Source organism: Antechinus flavipes, chromosome 1 (assembly GCF_016432865.1).
Source record: "Antechinus flavipes isolate AdamAnt ecotype Samford, QLD, Australia chromosome 1, AdamAnt_v2, whole genome shotgun sequence".
Taxonomy (NCBI): domain Eukaryota; kingdom Metazoa; phylum Chordata; class Mammalia; order Dasyuromorphia; family Dasyuridae; genus Antechinus; species Antechinus flavipes.
This window is the reverse complement of record NC_067398.1, coordinates 715,727,432-715,744,939: the sequence shown is the minus strand read 5'-3', so window position 1 is coordinate 715,744,939 and position 17,508 is coordinate 715,727,432. Positions and strand designations below refer to the sequence as shown.

General features: G+C 58.6%; 1 protein-coding gene and 1 long non-coding RNA gene across 51 annotated transcripts in view; both read right to left on the bottom strand.

Annotated features, from left to right (window-relative positions):
• Positions 1-924: 924 nt before the first annotated feature.
• LOC127545688 (uncharacterized) lies at positions 925-8,611 on the bottom strand. Of its 50 annotated transcripts, none has more exons than XR_007949752.1 (6): positions 7,543-8,611; positions 2,162-2,617; positions 2,098-2,123; positions 1,968-1,993; positions 1,826-1,877; positions 925-1,735 (listed from the first exon to the last, which is right to left on the bottom strand). It is a non-coding gene; the product is annotated as an uncharacterized LOC127545688 (long non-coding RNA). The 50 variants fall into 50 exon arrangements; XR_007949757.1 differs by lacking the exon at positions 2,098-2,123 and adding an exon at positions 2,046-2,071 and having other exon boundaries at positions 925-1,761; positions 1,852-1,877; XR_007949742.1 differs by having other exon boundaries at positions 925-1,761; positions 1,826-1,993.
• A 1,459-nt stretch (positions 8,612-10,070) lies between these two features.
• Positions 10,071-17,508, bottom strand: part of TCN2 (transcobalamin 2) — a 14,247-nt gene continuing 6,809 nt past the window's right edge. Inside the window, exons 6-10 of the mRNA XM_051973127.1 lie at positions 16,738-16,910; positions 15,482-15,662; positions 14,301-14,475; positions 11,402-11,517; positions 10,071-11,195 (exon numbers count right to left, since the gene is read on the bottom strand). Coding sequence (XP_051829087.1) covers positions 11,134-11,195; positions 11,402-11,517; positions 14,301-14,475; positions 15,482-15,662; positions 16,738-16,910 — 707 coding nt within the window. The 3' untranslated portion in view covers positions 10,071-11,133. The remainder of the gene's footprint in view (positions 11,196-11,401; positions 11,518-14,300; positions 14,476-15,481; positions 15,663-16,737; positions 16,911-17,508) is intronic.

The window sequence follows — 17,508 nt, the reverse complement described above, 5'->3', positions numbered from 1 at the left end:
CCCCCAGGACAGTTGCAAGGCTTGAGATAATGCACTTTATAAACACCTGTCAGGTCCTCATTGTAACCCAGCTGGAAGGACCTTGAGCCAAGGCCCGGGGCTGTGTGGTGGGGAGGGGTGGGGAAGGGGGAGGGGGAGGGTCTTTCTCACCCAGAGCATGGGGAGCCGCAGCAGGGGGCCAGGAAGCACCAGCGTTCAAAGTCTCCCTCCCCCTTCCCCCACACGGCCCCCTGGTCCTCAGGGAGCTTCCCCTCTGGGACTGAGCTGGGACCTGGAGTCGAGAACCGGGACTTTCCTCCCTGCTCTGGAGACCTGACCTCAGGCTGGCCGGGGGCGGGGGCGGGGAGGCCCCTGGCGGCCTCCCAAGTGGAGGGAAATAAGGGGAGGGGGCGGGGAAGACCCCTGGGCGTGGATCGGAGCTTCGCCCCTTACCAGGACACTGGGGCGGTCCCGCCCTCTCTGGGGCTCAGTCACTCCATCAGTAAAATGAGGAGGTTGGATTACAGGAGCTCGGGAGCTTCCGGTTAGATCTGTGATCCCACAAGCGGATCCCCGGGAGCTCCCCCCACCCCCTGTTCTAAGCCCCCCAGCCCTGCCCCCCTGCTCTGCGGCCCCTCCCACAGGCTCCCCGGGGACTCTGTGACTTGTCAGAGGGAGACGGTCAGTCTGACTCACAGCAGGCAGGACCAGCCCAATCTGCAGCCGCATTAGCGAGGGCCAGCTCAGGGCCCTCCCGAGGGCTAGCCCAGGCTCCAAGCGGGTGGTGCCTGGGCTAGCCCCCCTGCCCCCCACGGGCTGGGGCCTCCAGGCTGGGCTCCGTGACCTTTTCTGGGCCCCCGGGACCCTCCACGCCCCGTTCTGCCCCCCTTGGCCGCCCTCCTGCTGGGTAAGAGGCAGCTGCGTCGCCCAAGGAAACGAGACAGCGAGAACCAAACAGTGCTTTATTTGAGGACGGAAATAGCCCCTTCGCAGCCCCCAAGCCCGGCACAGGACGGGCACCTGCCCAAGAAGTCCCCTCCACGGCCAGACAGCCCGGCCTGGGGGATCGTCCCGGCCAAGGCCGAAGCCCACGGGGCGGGGGGGTTCCAGCCAGCGACCCCCCAGGAAACGGCCCCCTTCCCCTCCCTGGCTTTGGCAGCAGAGAGATGAGTGGGGAGGGGGCGCCAAGAAGCCCGGCCTGACCTGGTCTCTCTGGAGCAGCCCCACGGCCAGCCCAGGCTGGGGGCACCGGACGGCCTGGGGACAGACAGGGAATCCCCCCAGCCCGTCACCCTCACCAGAACAGCGGGGGCTGGCGGCTGCAGCAGCCGCGATCACTTTAGTCGCAGTGCTCACGCGCGTCGCCATCCTCCGCCGAGCCCTGGTAGTGAGCCGCGCTCTTTTAACAGAAGGGGAAACTGAGGCAAGGTCTGGGAGAGGGAGCGACCGGCCAGGCTGCAGTCGGACCGAGGCCGCAGGGGGAGCCCGGGACAGCCGCGGCACTGGGTTCTCCTTTGTAAAATGAGGGCGATAATCCCACCGCTGGCCCCTCGCGGGGCGGGCAAGCTCCTAGTCACCCCGAGGTCCTGGAACAGACAGCGCTCCGAGGGCCAGCCGCCCCGCCCCTGGAGGTTTTTCTGCAAGGCTCTTCTTGGCTGGGGCTCCCCCATGTCCCGGGGCTCCTCCTCTCCCAGGCTGGCGGTGGAAGCTAAGGACGGACTAGCCGGGCCCGGCGGGCACAGGGAGCACGGCTGACCTTTGGGCACAGGGAGCACGGCCGACCTTCACGGGGCCCGGCGGGCACAGGGAGCACGGCTGACCTTTGGGCACAGGGAGCACGACCGACCTTCGGGCACGGGGAGCACAAGTGACCTTCGGGCATGGGGAGCACGGCCGACCTTCAGGGGCCCCGGCAGGCACAGGGAGCACAGCTGACCTTTGGGCACAGGGAGCACAGCCGACCTTCGGGCACAGGGAGCACAGCCAACCTTTGGGCACGGGGAGCACGGCCGACCTTCGGGCACAAGGAGCACAGCTGACCTTCGGGCACTGGGAGCACGGCCGACCTTCGGGCATGGGGAGCACGGCCGACCTTCGGGCACAGGGAGCACAGCCGACCTTTGGGCACGGGGAGCACGGCCGACCTTCAGGGGCCCCGGCGGGCACAGGGAGCACTGCTGACCTTCGGGCACGGGGAGCACGGCCGACCTTCACGGGGCCCCCGCGGGCCGGCCCGCCCAGCCCAGGGCCCACCAGGAGGCCACCAGGTGGCAGTTGTGGTACAGAAACATGCCCAGCAGCGTGAGGGCGATGCCCACGTAGCTGAGGCCGCTCAGGCGGCTCCCGAACAGCAGCCAGGACAGCGCCAGGTTGCCCACCACGTGGAAGTTGCCCAGCACGTGCACGGTGAGGGCCGAGGTGAGCGCCAGCAGGGAGAAGCTGGCCAGGTTGTAGAGGACGGAGAGCAGGCAGCTGAGCAGCAGCAGCAGCCAGAGGCCGCGGTCAGTGGGGGCCGGGCCCGCGCCGGGGCCGCCCAGCTCCAGCACCAGGGCGGCCCCCAGCAGCAGGCAGAAGCTGGGCAGGGACGTCAGGTACAGCAGGGCCACCGAGTCCAGCCTCTCCTCCCGCAGCAGGACACCTGGAAGGGGAGAGGGGCGTCAGAGCGGGCTCCGGCCCCCCGGGCCTCGGTGACATGGGAAAGGTCCCTCCTTAGAGCAGGGGAAGCAGGTGTGGGGGAGGGGGCGGCGGGATCCAGCTGGTATCAGAACCTCTGCACACCCGGGCCGGAGCCCGGTCCCAGCCCGTGGGAGCAGCCTCTGGGAGACCCTGGCTGTCAGAGACCCTCTCCTGGCCCAGATCCCCCGCCCCTCACCGGCCCAGTGACCCCCATCTCCCCCCGGAGCCAAGGAGAGCCGGGCTTCCTCCCCCCCCAGCCTCCCGGGTCCTTGGCAGTGCCCCGGGGCCGCGGCCACGCTCGCTTCGGAGGCTTCTCGGCCGTCCTGGGCCCCCTGTCCGGGCCCCCTCCTCGCCCGCTACCTCGTTAACGTTCTTCCCAAAGCGGGTCACCCAGAAATGAACCACGCTCCCATTCAGCGGGCTCTGGCCCCCAAAGGGCCTCCGGCTGCCAGCCTGGATAAGTGGGCCGCCTCCGGCTGGGTCAGCCGCCCCCGCTCGCAGCTGACTCCTAAGCTCAGGGGCAGAGCCGAGGACGCGTCCTCCCTGGGCAGGGAGACCCCCAGGCTGCCTGGGGGACCTGCTGAAACCCACCCAGGGGAGCGGGCTCCCTCAGCCCAGCACGGCAGGACACCTGCCTGCTCTTCGAGGCTTCTCCCGCCCGATTCCCTTCTGACATCCCGCATTCCGGCTCCCCGGCCCACACCGGCCTCCATACCCTCCACTCCCTCCCCCGACTCCGGGGCTTTGCACTGGCTGCCCTTCACACTTGAATCCAAGCACATTCCTCCTCCCTCTCCCCCCTTACTCCCCTCCACTCCCGCCTCGCCTTCGCCTCAGGCTTCTCTGGCTTCCTTCAAAATTCGGCTCAAATCCCACCTGGATGCAGCCTTTCTGCCCTCCCCCCCAGCTTCCAGGGCCTTCCTCTCCCAGACAACCTCCCATTTACACCGAATTGGTGTTAGCGCCGGCCACTCAGACTTCCCCAGCAGAAGGGGGCCTTCTGGAGGGAGCTGGCTATTTCTTATCTCAGGTCAGTGAGGTACACATGAGGATGATGATGATAATAACAATAAATAGCTAATAAATAACATCTACTATGTGCCAGACACCATATGAGACACTCTGCACTTACACAGCACCTACTATGTGCCAGACACCATGCTTACATAGTACCTACTATGTGCCAGGCACCATACAAGGCGCTCCGCGCTTACATAGCACCTACTATGTGCCAGACACCATATGAGACACTCTGCACTTACACAGCACCTACTATGTGCCAGACACCATGCTTACAAAGCACCTACTATGTGCCAGACACCATATGAGATGCTCTGCACTTACACAGCACCTACTACCGTGTTTCCCCGATAATAAGACCTATCCCAAAAATAAGCCCTCCCCCGAAAATAAGCCCTATTGAGATTGCTACTGTAGTGAAGCCTGTGCTACACACTACATTATGGTACCCTCTGTATGCACTGTCTCTCCCCCCTCTCCTCCCTCCCCCCCGGGTGAAACGCACGCTGCACTTCAAGCTGCATCCAATCAGAGCTGCAGCAGTGAGCGCGTCATCCTGTTCTTCCCCAGTGATTTGCTTGCTGGTGCCATTGAGAGCATTAAAATAAGCCCTCCCCTGAAAATAAGCCTTCTGGTGTTTTTTTTTTCTGTTCAAAAAAATAATAAGACAGTGTCTTATTATCGGGGAAACACGGTATGTGCCAGACACCATGCTTACATAGCACCTACTATGTGCCAGACACCATACAAGGCGCTCTGCACTTATATAGCACCTACTATGTGCCAGGCACCGTGCAAGATACTTTACAGATATCTCATTTGATCCTTACAACAACCCTGGGAGATATGATCCCATTTTACAGAGGAGGAAACTGAGGAAAGTAGAGCCCGGGACTAGCTCAGGATCCCACAACATCGGAAGATGCATTTGAACTCAGGCCTCCTGAGTCCAGGCCCAGGCTTGAGCCCTGAGCCACCGCTGCTTCATCAGTGGGGGTGACTGACTGGCTGCCGGTGAGACCTGGGGGTTAAAACGCTGGATTCCCTGGACGGCCTTGGGGTGGCGCGAGAAATAGAAGAAAGAAGTGAACAAATGAGGGAGAAAAGAAAGGGAGACAGAAAGGAAGGAAAAAATGAATACAAAGCCCAGGCCCTCGGCCACGACCTCCCGGAGGCTCCTTCCTTGGGGCTCGGGGACAGTCTGGTTACCGTGGGGGCGAGGGAGGCGGGGGGCCGAGATCCCAGGGGCTCTGGAGTGCGGCGAGGGTCTGCCCTTGGTCCCGGCTAAAACAAAACCCAAAAGAAATAAAGAAAACCAAAAACGAGCCCCCAGTCTCGGCCCAGAACGGGAGCGCGGGGGCCCCAGCCTGGCTCCAGTGTCACATTTCTCCTTCCTTATTTGGCTTCTCAGGTAACCAAAGGCAAAAATAGACACTGGGGCTTTGGGACTGGCAGCCAGGGCAGAGCTTCCCTGCCCGGGGACAAGAGGGAGGGGCCGCTGCCTCCCGTGGGCACCGTGGGAGGCTTAAATGGGGCCCGTCCACCGCGCCTCTGCACAGATCTGCCCCGATATTCACTGGGTGTCGTGGGGTCCCTGTTCACTCACCGGGCCTGTTGGTGTGAGGAACGGGGGTCTGCACCTGGAGCGGGGGGCGGGGGGGAGAGTAAGCCGGCCGGGTCTGCACAGGACTGCCGGGGAGGCAGTTTGTACAACGTGTGTCTTAGAAGCAAGGCTGCGCAAGCACACGGGAGCATGTGAATGCTATATGGAGAGCGGGCACATGTATTGCACACGTGGACGTGCACACACGGCAGGCTAGGGTGCTCGTGTCTAAGAGGTCCAAGTTGCTCACTCTAAGCAGAGAGACCCGGGAACACTTGGGTATATACTGGCATATGTCTATAATGTGCATATGTATATAGAGAAAAAAGAAGAGAGAGCAAGAGAAAAAAGATAGGAAGGGAGAAAAAGAAAAAGAGAGAAATGGAAGGAAAAAGTAAACAAATGAGGGAGAAAAGAAAGGGAGAGAGAAAGGAAGGAAAAAATGAATGAAGGAGAAATAGAGAGATGGAAAAAAGAATGAATGAGAGAGAAAAAAGGAGAGAGAAATGGAAGGAAAAAGAAAGGAATGAGGGAGAAAAAGGAAGAGAGAAATGGAAGAAAGAAGTGAACAAATGAGGGAGAAAAGAAAGGGAGACAGGAAGGAAAAAATGAATGAAGGAGAAATAGAGAAATGGAAAAAAGAATGAATGAGGGAGAAAAGAAAAGGAGAGAGAAATGGAAGAAAGAAGTAAACAAATGAGGGAGAAAAGAAGGGGAGAGAGAAAGGAAGGAAAAAATGAATGAAGGAGAGATAGAGAAATAAAAAAAGAGAATGAGGGAGAAAAGAGAGAGAAAGGAAGGAAAAAATGAATGAAGGAGAAATAGAGAAATGGAAGGAAAAAGAGAATGAATGAGGGAGAAAAATGGTGAGAGATATGGGAGGGAAAAAATGAAGGAGAGAGAAAGGAAGACAGAAAAGAGAAAACAAAGGGAAGCAAGAGAAAGGAGAGAAGGAAAGAGAGGAAGAGAAAGAGGGGAAAATGAGAGCGGGACAAGAGAGAAAAGAAACGAAAAAGAGCAAAGAGGACGCAGCTTTAATAAAGTAGGAGCCCCCTGGGCTGCTGGCAGAGGGGGAGGGACGTTCAGAAGTCCTCCAAGTAAACCAGTCCTTGGGACAGTAGTGTCCTCCCCCCCCCCCCCCCATGCTCGGAACCCGAGAGCAAGGACCATCTTTAGCCGCTGGGCTCGAGCCCAGCCGCCCTGTGCTTAAGTGGGATGACCTCAGGCAGGAAGTGGCCGGTTGGCACCGGGGCAGTCCAGGCCTCCCCCGGGCTTCAGGCTCCGCACGGTCAGGACTGTGGGGGCCCCGGGGCTGCTCTCCCACTGCCGAGGCCCTGAGGGCTCCCCGGAGGCTTCTAACAGCGAGACTGCGCCGGGCGGGAAGGAGCCTCCGCGGAGGCGGGTCCTTCGCAGCCTCCTCCGGCCGGCGCTTGCCCTCCGAGAAGGGGAGCCCGGGCTCTGGGAGCTGCGCCCCTGGGCTCGCTTTTCTCTCATCCCCGGAAAGTTCTTCCTGACTTTACTCTCTTCAGTTTATAATAATTTTGCCCTTCGGGGCCAAGGAGAAAAACAGTTATCCTGCCGGCCCGGGGGGGGGGGGGGGGGGCGGGGGAGCCGGATTTGGAGTCTGAGGCTTGGATTCAAATGCCAGGTCTGCTCAGTCACTACCTGTACTGCCTTCCCTTCTCCTGGCCTAGTTCCTCTTCCCTACAGAGGTAGCCAGAGAACTTCAGGCTGGGAGGGGGCTTAGAGCAGGGGGTGTCAGGGCTGGGAGGGGGCTTAGAACAGGGGGTGTCAGGGCTGGGAGGGGACTTAGAACAGGGGGTGTCAGGGCTGGGAGGGGCCTTAGAACAGGGGATGTCAGGACTGGGAGGGGCCTTAGAACAGGGGATGTCAGGGCTGGGAGGGATCTAGAACAGGGGATGTCAGGGCTGGGAGGGATCTAGAACAGGGGATGTCAGGGCTGGGAGGGGCCTTAGAACAGGGGATGTCAGGGCTGGGAGGGATCTAGAACAGGGGATGTCAGGGCTGGGAGGGATCTAGAACAGGGAATGTCAGAAGTGGGAGGGGCCTTAGAACTGGGGATGTCAGAGCTGGGAGGGATCTAGAACAGGGGGTGCCGGGGCTGGGAGAGCACTCAGCAGAGCTGCACGGTCTAAGCCCCCCAGTTTACAGAAGCGGAGCTGGAGGCTTCTAGAGCTGCAGCAGCCCCCCAGGCGTCCCCCAGAGGGCAGGGCCGGGCTGGCCCCGGGCACGTGGGGACTTACTTTGCTGGACGGATTTGAGGCCCCGGAGGAAGGTGGCGGCGAAGAGGAAGCAGCAGCCGGTGTGGTGGAAGTGCATCTCGCCCATGATGCTGCAGGCAGCGCCCAGGCAGATGGGCCCCATGGCCGCGTACTGCAGCGGGTGATGGCGCTTGCCCAGGAGGGCCTTGGACAGGGCCAGGGTGAAGAGGGGCGTGGTGGTGTAGACCATCTGGGCGAAGTCCAGGTGCACGTAGGTGAGGCCCAGGTTCCCGCAGGCCATGGTGGCACAGAAGGTCAGGCTGAGCAGGAAGACCCTCCTCCTGGCCCGGGCCGGCAGAGGCCCGCGCGCCCCCCGCCCGGCCAGCGGGTAGCCCACGAGCACGGCGGTCAGCATGTGCAGGGAGGACAGCAGCAGCGGGTAGCGGAAGCCGTGCACGGCGAAGATCCACTTGTTGAGGCTGGACATGCCGGTGCCCGCCACCAGCCACACCAGCACGGTGGCCAGGATGCGCCCGGGGCTGCCCGCCGGGCACCGGCCCGGCCCCTGGGCCCGCGGGGCCAGCTTCCAGGGCAGCAGGAGCGGGGTGGCCGGGGCTCCATCGGCCGAGGTCATTCCGGGAGCAGACGCACATGGGGGCCGGGGGCCGGGGGGCCCGGCTGTCCAGCCCCTGTGCACGCGCTCTGGGTCCCGTGCCCGGCCCGTGGGGGAGGATGCCCGGGCGGATCTCTGAGCGCAGCCGCGGCTGGCGGCGGTGCCCGGCCCGGGCCTGCGGGGCCTCGCGCTCCGGCCTGATGCTCCCGCCGCGGCGGCTCCTGGACCTCGGGCTCCGGCTCCTCTGCCAGCGCCGCAGCCGCAGCTCTCCGATTCTAGCCCGGCCGGCCCCGCCTCCCCCACCCGAGACTGGCGCACAGCGGAGGGGGCGTGGCCAGACAGGCCCCGCCCGGGGCCCGCCTCCGAGGTCCAGGCCACACCCTCTCCCGCCCCGATCGGCTGGCCTTTCCCCATTGGCCAAAGCCGCCTGGTTGCCGTGGAAACCGCCTAGAGAGAGGAGTCGAGGAACCCTCCCCATCCTGCCCCACCCGGCTGAAGCCGCCGGTTGCCGTAGTGACAGTGAGATTTCAGACTGGGCTCCAAGGGGCGGGAAGTACAAGCTGGAAGGGGGTGGGCCTGGGCCCCACCCGGGGATGGACCAGAAGCACGTGCTGGGGAAAGGTGGGGCAGACGCGGGACTAGGGGGCCCCTTCCCCTCCCCTGGGTGTCAATCCGCATCAGCCCCTCCTCCGTAGGCGTCAGCCCCTCCCTAACAGTGTCATCTCCTTACGTCCCAAGCCCCGGCTTGGTCATGGTAGGGGTCCCATAACGTAAACAGCAGCTCTTACTGCTTCCCGGAATCCCGGGGGTCTACCCTCCCAGGTCGATTTTTTTGGGGGAGGGCCAGGTAAAAGAGAGCATGTCCCTCCTTGTTTTTTCCCCTCACTTCTTACCTAGCCATTTTTACTGATTAACTCTTGCCTCAATCAAATCCAATCCAATCAAGACCAGGCTCTCCATCCCCCTGCGTCCCGCCCATCTCCAGCCATCCGGATCTGTGTCCCGCCAGCGGAGCCTCCTCTCTGAGAGGACAAAGTGGGGCTGGGGCCTTGGCGGAGCCCTCCCTCCCTTCTACCCAACTCCCTGCATGTCATGGCAGAGCTAAGGGCAAAGCCCCCCACCCCCCACAGCCTAAGGATTCCTGGAGGGCACCTGGGGGGGCGCTAGAGCCCGTCCTTCACTTTACCCTCTGCCACCTGGAACTTGCCCCAGCTCCCCCAGGCTTGGCTAGGAAGCCGCCGGCCCTGCCCATCCTTGGCCCTGCCCATCCTTGGCCCTAGAACGCCCCAAAGGGCCTCCGCCCATCTCCTCTCTTCTGGTTAGCTTTCAGAAGAGGAGGGAGGCCGGGGCTCCCTTCCCACATCCTGCCCCTGCCCATCTGCAGCCCCACCTCTGTTGCCAGGGATTGCTGCCAAGCATCACGGGTGCCTCCTCTCAGGGATGCGCCCACCTCTGGGCAGGAACACATGGCCCACAACAGGAAGGAGAATCCTCCTCCCGGGTCTGGGCCTGGGCAGGGAGGGGCAGCCACGGGGTGGAGGGAAAACTTGAGTCACTGGCAGCTGAGGCTTGGCCGGGCCGCAGTTCCTGAATGCCAGCCACGAGCTCGGGGCCCTAATTTCCACCGCTTTGGGTGTCATCGCCCCAGGATTCTACTGGGAGCCTTTGGGGGATCCGGGATCCAGGGGCTCACCCAGGTCGAGGCTGTATTTGCCCGGGTCCGGCCCGAGTTTGTGGCAGCAGCCTCCCCCCCCCTCCCCCTGGTCCAGGCAGCTCCACATGGGAAGCGCTCCCCAAGGACACATGGAACGAATTTGCTCTGTCCCAGCTCTGCTGCTTTGGGTGGCGGGGAGGCGCGGGGTGGGTGGTCACTAAAAGGGGCCCGCCTTTCCACCTTCCCAGAAATGACTCGGCCCTTCCCTCCCTGCCCCTCATTAATGAGCAGCAATCACCCATCTTCAACATCAGTGATTTAATCATTTTGAATCGAACCAGAGACCAAAAGCCATTGTAGTGAGAGGCTGGTGCTCAGAAGGAAAAAGTCAAACCTGAGGAGGTGCAGGGAACGAGGGCAGGAGTCAGAGGAGGAGATGGGCCGGTGAGGGGGGCGAGGTCGGCGGGGGGCCTCCCAACTTGGAGATCAATGGTTCTTAGAGATAAAAGGACCCTCAGAGGTGTCGGCCTCCACTTCACAAAAGCAGCTCAGAGATGACGTGATTTGTCCACATTTCTCCTCGGTCAATAGTCAGCATTTGAATCCAGGTCTTCTGGTTCCCAAATCAGTGCCTCTTTCCCACCCTCCCCCACTGTTCCACAGTCCCTGTAGACCCGGCCCTTGCCAGAGAGGAGACTTGAATGTTTTGGCTCAGACATTTCCAAGGAACCCTGGGAAACCCATTGCCTGGGAATCTTGGCAGAAAAACTGGTTCTTCTTGGGCCTCAGTTTTCTCCTCTGTAAGTAGGTCCATAAGATGTGCAGCCCAGAATAGTAAGCAGAGAGCTAGATTGCCAGTCAAAAGATTCTGGCTTCAGATTCTGACACTCCCCAGCCCCACCCTGAGGGCCCTTCCTTGCTTTGGGCCGTTCTCCTCCTCAGAACCCTGAGGGCTGGGCTGGCTCTCAAAGGGCAAGAACCCACCGGATTCTGGACCTGGCGAGCCCCCCGGTGCCACAGAATGTGGTTGTTGGGAGGGCTGGGCCCAGACACCTGGCCTTTACAGGCACTCTGAGGTATCTACGGGAAGTCCCGGGGAGGTGATACCTCTGGATCTGGAGGGATTAGAGAGACAGCTAGGCCGAGGGGCTTGGAAAGGGGGGATTCCTTTGTAGAGGGCAGGGCCTACCATGGCCAGTGTCAAAGCGGAGGTTTGACACCATCTCTCCTTAACTGGTTATGGGTCATAAAGGGCTCTGGAAAAGGTCCCCCCGTCCCCAGGCTCTCCGGCACCAAGGGTGGCAGATGGCAAAGGGAGTGGCTAGGTCTCGGGATGTTGGAGCCATGGATGACGGAGCGGCCCTTCCTACCAGCTGGCCAGGCTCAGGAGGATGGTCTCCCCGTCCCGGGGCTGGTAGTTGGTAATACCTGCAGACACAGAAGCAGATAGGCTAGACCTGCCAAATAGGGACCCAACAATTTCCCCCCAGCACCAGGTCGCTCTGTTTCTCCAGGACTCCCAACGGAGGTTGGGAGGAGAGCATGAGGCTCTCTGTGTCATGTTGGCCCCCTCCCCTCCCTCCTCACTCCCCCGGGAAGACGTTCCCTCCCCGGCCAGGGCCCTCCAGCCCCACCTTGCAGCAGGGGTATGTCCGGGGCACGCAGCAGCTGCCAGTACTGCCATTCTCCGGGGGTCACACCCATCACTGAGGTTATAAAGGGACCAGACAGAGTGTCCCGAGTTTCGTACCTGTCAAAAATAGAAGCAGCTCACAGGGTCCTCGCTCCCAAATTGGAAAGCACCATCAAGTACAATCCTATCCCTCTACAGAGGAGGAAACCGAGACTGAGAGGGAACAGAGTGGAAGAGGCCATATTTGGGTCCCATTTTCTTCAGTTTCCATGGATTGGGAGGGGGAGAAGCCAGAGGATATGTCTGAAAGCAAGGATTTGAGCCCTTCCCTCTGAGCACCTCATCTTGTAGGACCCAGAGTATTGGAGAGCTGTTATGGTTCTTACAAGGTACTAAGACAGTAGAATTGATCTGATCCTACAAGGACATAGGCCAGAACGTGAAACAAGGTACTAAGTGGAACTGAGGAGACAATGGTTTAATCTCGTTTAGCATTGATCTAATCCTACAACAAATAATGGTTTCCTAGTGATGTAATGATTGGCGTGTACGGCATATAAGCAAGAAGCTCTCGGGGCCAGACACAGAAGCCCACTAGAAGCTCTCAGAGGAGACCGATTCATTCCAACTTCTACCTTTGTGCTGGAGGCATTCGGAAGAGGAGAGGCCGAAGCTGGAAGAGGCAAAGGACTAGCAACAGGAGCTCGAGGAACCCAGGAGAGAGATAGGCCTCTAAGAAAGCTAACCGGGCCCCAGGAAGGAGATTCAGAAGCCGGAGATAATAAAGGATTTGAACTTTTAACAGCTGGCTGTGTTTGAGGTGATTATTACACAGAACTGAAACTAAGGCTGCCTCCAGAAGCCCTCCAAGAAACCGGCTCCCAGAGAACCATTATATTTTAGAGAAGAGAACACTACAGAGAACAACTCTCCTTAAATCACTTTTCATTTCTTATTTTCTCCTTTTAATCTCACTGTAAATCTAGGAGGTAAATAAGGCTGCTGTGAGCTGCATTTTCCAGATGAGGAAACTGAGGCCCCAGGTGGGAGGAGGGTGAGAAAACAAGGTCTCACAGTAAGACAACAGGGGGGCAAAATTCGAATCCGAAGCTCCTGGCTCCCCATGTAGGACTTTTCCCAGCATACCTCCTTGAGTGATTCCTTCAGGGCAACTTAGGGAGTCACTAGAAAATTTTAGAAAACCGAGGAATTGTTTCCTAGCCTGAGCAGAGAGCTCCTTGAACTTTGGTTCTTATCTCGTTCCCCTGTTGGAACAGAGGCGTGAAGTCCACATGGGTACGGAGCACAAAAGTCACTTTAGTTCATGTACCAGTTCACATCTGGGGCTGGGAGAACCAGTGACTCTCCAGTCTCCCTCTACTCCCATTTTGCAGAAGAGGAGAGAAGAGGCTCAGAGCAGACTTTCCAGAGGCTCAGACATCTAGAGCTAGCAAGGACCTTGAACACTGCTGAATCCAACCCCCATCTCTTCATTTTACAAAGGAGGAAACTGAGGTCCAGGGAAGGAAGTGATTTGGAATACACTTAGTAAGGCACAGGCAGGGATTTGAAACAAGGTTCTTTGGGTCACAATAGAGTGCTCCTTCCAGACCCCGACACCAACAGAAAAAAGGGAGATAGCCGGCTCAGGAAATACCTGCATAGGGAGCAGCCAGGCCTCGGACAACCTGGCCTAGTGGAGAGTTAATGGAGTTTTATTAGCCACATGGCTTCTGAGCAGGGCACTAAAATCTCTCCTTATCTGTCATATGAGCACCTTCCACAGAGATTAAAAGGAGAAACGGATAGGAAATGCGATGTGATATAAGGGAAGTCCCCCTCTCACTCCTTTAGTCGCTCAGAGGGAAGGCCTCAAACTCCTGCTTCCAGATCCATCACCCTGGTTTTGGCCCCTCCCACAGTGAAAGGATCAAGTGAGATACTGGCCAAACTTCCAAATGCTCTCCGCATTATTATCACTATTAAAGTTCCACAAATCGCCAACTATGGGAATCGGACGAATTCAATCTATCCGAGGAAGTCGTCGTCTTCCACTTAACCACGAGCACTCAACCTCAGAGTCACAGTTTTCTGGACAATTCCACAATCCTCTGCCCTGGTCAGGCCACACGTGGAGGACTTTGATCAGTCCTGGGCAACCGAGTTTAAGAAGGGCATTGACAGGAGGAGGGTATCCAGAGGGGGTGACCAGGATGGGAAAGAGGCTTGAAATAAGATTAAGCCACTAAGACTGACTGAAGGAGTTAGGGATGTTTAGTCTGGAGAAGACTTGGGACTATGGGATAGGAATAATCAAGTATTGGCAGACCTACCTTGGGGAGAAGGGACTGGGCTTTTTCTCCTGGGCCCCAAAGGCCAGGACCAGGAGCAAGGAGGGGAAGTAAAGCTGAGAGTCAGGACACATCTTCTGACAGTTGGGAGATGGTGTCCCTTCCCTGGGGGTCTTTAAGCACAGGGGGACACACTGTCATTCTCAGCTCCCTCCCACCAGAGAGGTGGGCCTCTCATCCTGTCACTAGGCTCTGATAGATGAATTCTCACCTTCCTTTCCCTCATTTAAATCCAAGTTTACTGAGGGCAGGGCCTGTCTTGCTTGTTTGTCCTATACCTCTATAATGCCAGCACAACACCAGGGATTCAGCAGGACGGAGGGCATGTTGAGCAGTGGCGAGCATGAAGGTCAGAGTTCAAATCCCAGTCCATTTTTTATTAGCTGGGTGAACAAGGCATTTGTCCTGTCTGGGCCTCGGTTTCCTCAGCTACCCAATGGAATCACCACATTTGCAGGATCCATCACCCTTGAACTCGTAAACTTTACAAGGGCCCCATAGAAATGGGCACAGTTCTCATTTTCATTATAGTTAGAGAAAGCCTCTTACGTGAAGGAGTCCTCCACTTGAGCCTGATCCAGGACATGCTTTAACGTAGTCCCCTCAAGAATATGATACCGATGATGATAGACCACGTGCTGAGGATCTGTTTGGACTTTCAGCCAGAACCGAATTTCCTTTGGCTTCTGAGTCGGTGGGATGATGGGATCTACACCCAGGAGACCTAGGAGTGGGCCAGGAAAAACAAGGCAGTGAGGAGTCCCACAGCACCAAGAGACCCAAATGGATTCAGTTCAAAGGGCTGTGACTGGGTACCCTGAGTGCCCCAGACAGGCTTTAGGAGATCTCAGGAAGTGAGAGATCCCTTGGTCCCACCCTCAAGGACTCAGAATAATCAGCAAGATCAGATTCACACAGGGAGAATGTAAGGGTCCATGCCTCAGACACAGTGGACCTCAGGGAAGAGATCCCCAGGCCAGGGGCAGTCAGAGGAGACCCATTAGAGGCCAGAAATTGCCTAGATCCACCCACAGTGTCCTCATCTACAAAATGGGGATCATAAATAGCACCTGCTTCCTGGGGTATTGTGAGGATCAAATGCGATCCCTGTATGAAATGTTCTGCCAATAAGCTACTATTATTATTGATAATAGTGAGCTGCTGCCTTTGGGATTAGAGGCCCTGAGTTCAAATACTGTTTCTGTCACTTCCTGTGAGAAATTAGGCGACTCAGTTTCCCTCACTGTAAATTTAGGGGTTTGGTCTAGAATTCCTCTGATGTCCCTCAGCGCTTCAGCCATGATCCCGTGAATCTCAGAGGGTGGGCGCCAGATCAGCAAGCATTTATTAAACACCTAATGAATGTACAGTCGTGTATATTTCCATCTAAATGCTATTTCTGTCACTTCCTGTGAGAAATTAGGTGAGTGGCTGATGGCCCTCAGTTTCCCTCGCTATAAAATTTGGGGCTTGGTCTAGATGGTCTCTGACATCCCTCAGCTCTTCGGCTCTGATCCTAGTCTCTGAGGTGGGCACCGGGACAGCAAGCACTACTAAACACCTAAGGCGTGTACAGTAGTGGATGTTTTCATCCCTTATAACGGCAGCCCAGAGTGTGACATGACCCCTTCAGGACTGACCTCCCCCTTCTTCCCCACTCCTCCTCCTTCCCTCCGGCCTTGTCTCCTCTGCCCCCACCTCCCATGCTCCGGGTTCCTGGTTCCTCTGACCTCTGGAGTCTTTGCAGTCCAGCTGCCTGAGGCTCAGGTAGGTCCTTCGGTGGAGGACGGGCAGCAGCTGGGATAAGGGGAGGGGGTTCTGGAAGGCCCCTTCCTGGAGGCCCTTCAGGAGAACATCCCCGACCCGCAAGCAGGCCCTCTCTGACTCGGGCGAAGGGGCTTCCATCAGGGCCTGGAGATGGCAGGAAAAGGATAGACTGAGGAGTCCAGTCCCCAGCCTGGGAGAGTCAGTCTCATCGAGAACAGGAACCCCAGAGATGATCCAAAATGATCCAAATCAATCCATTCGTTTTATAAGGAACTGAGGTCTAGGGAAGGGAAGCAAACAGAGATGAAGGAGGGGGAGAGGGAAGAGAAAGGGAAGGGAAAGGGAAAGGAGAGAGGGAAAAGAGAGGGAGAGGGAGGAGGAGAGGAGGGAAGGGGCAAGAGGAAGGAGGGAGGGGAAGGGCAGGGAGGAAGGGAGGGGGTGGGAAGAAGGCAGAGATGGGAAGGGGAGAGGGAGGAGGGAGGGAGAGAGGGAAGGAGAAAGGATGAATGGGGAAGGGAAAGGAGGGAAGGGAAAGAGAGAAAAGGGAGGAAGAGGGAGGAGGAGAGGAGGGAGGGGGCAAGAGGAAGGAGGGAGGGGAAGGGCAGAGAGGAAGGGAGGGGGTGGGAAGAAGGCAGAGATGGGAAGGGGAGAGGAAGGAGGGAGGGAGAGAGGGAAGGAGAAAGGATGGATGGGGAAAGGAAAGGAGGGAAGGGAAAGAGGTGGGAATGGAATGAGGAGAGGGAGGAAGGGAAGGGAGGGAGAAAGAAGAGGAGGAAGAGGGGAGGAGAAAGAGAGGAAGAGAGGAAGGAGGGAGAGAAGAAAGGGAAAGGAAGAGGCAGAGGAAGGGGAAGAAGGAGGGAGAAGGAAGAGGGAAAGAGGTGAGGAGGAGAGAAGAGAGGGGAATAAAGGGGAGAGAGAGATGGAAGGAGAAATATAAGAGGGGAGGAGAAAGGGGGGAAGGAGGGAAAAGGGGAAAGGGAAAGAAGGGAAAAGGAGAGGAAGGGAAAGAGGAGAGAGGGAAGGAAAAAGAGGTGGGGAAAGAAGAGGGAGGAGGGGGAAGGGAGAGGCAAGGGAAAGGGAGGGAAGAACACAAGGATAGATGGGGGAAGGAAGGGAGGAGGGGGAGGAGAAGGAAAGGGGAAAGGGGAGCAGAAGGGGGACAGGAAGCACTCATGGTGTACAAACCCAGCTCCAGGTGCCACCTAAGGCCCTCTCCTACCTGTAGGGCCAGGGGCGTGCTGTAAATGTTTCCGAAGTACCCTTCTGGGGTTTCTTCTTCAAGAATTTTGTTCCTCATATGCTCCAAGACCCTGGAGATCCAAGAGGCCAGGCCTGGATTGAGGCCCGAGGCCTGCAGGCAGGACAGGGCCAGACTGGCCATGGCTGCTGTGTCTGGGGGGAAGGACGTCAGGTGCAGTTGAAGGGAGGATGTTCTGGAGCCGGGCCTGGCTCCCTCCTCCCCGCGGCCCCCTCGGTCTCCCGGCTCTGGGTCCTTCTGGGCCGGGACCCTCCCCGGGCCAACACAGCCCCTCTCCTGCCCCCACTCCCCCTCTGAAAAGCCGGGAACCTGATAAGTCAGCGCCGATCTGGCCTCAGTTCTGGCCTTGTTAGGTTTGTGGGGAGGAGGGGGCTGGCCCTGCCGGCCTCTGAGGCCTCTGGCAGCTCGGGGTCCTGCAGCCCAAAGCCCTGGGCCGAGGTTAAGGCCCAGCTGCCCTGGGTTCTGCTGCCTCTAATTAGATCATGGCCCTGGGATGTGAAAGGGCCCTGAGGGCGGCCTCCGGGGCCGGGCTTGTGCTCTGGAGGCTCCCAGGGAAGCCCTGAGCAGGCTCAGGGCCTAGAAAAGGCAGGAAAGCCCAGGGCCCCAGAGGCCTGGAGGCCCCGAGGGAAGGGCTTGCGCTGGCTCCCGTGGCAGCCAGAGTCACACGGGCTGGATCCTGGGAGCCTCAGAGCACGGAATAGCCGAGTGGAGCAGGAACCTAGAACATGGGAT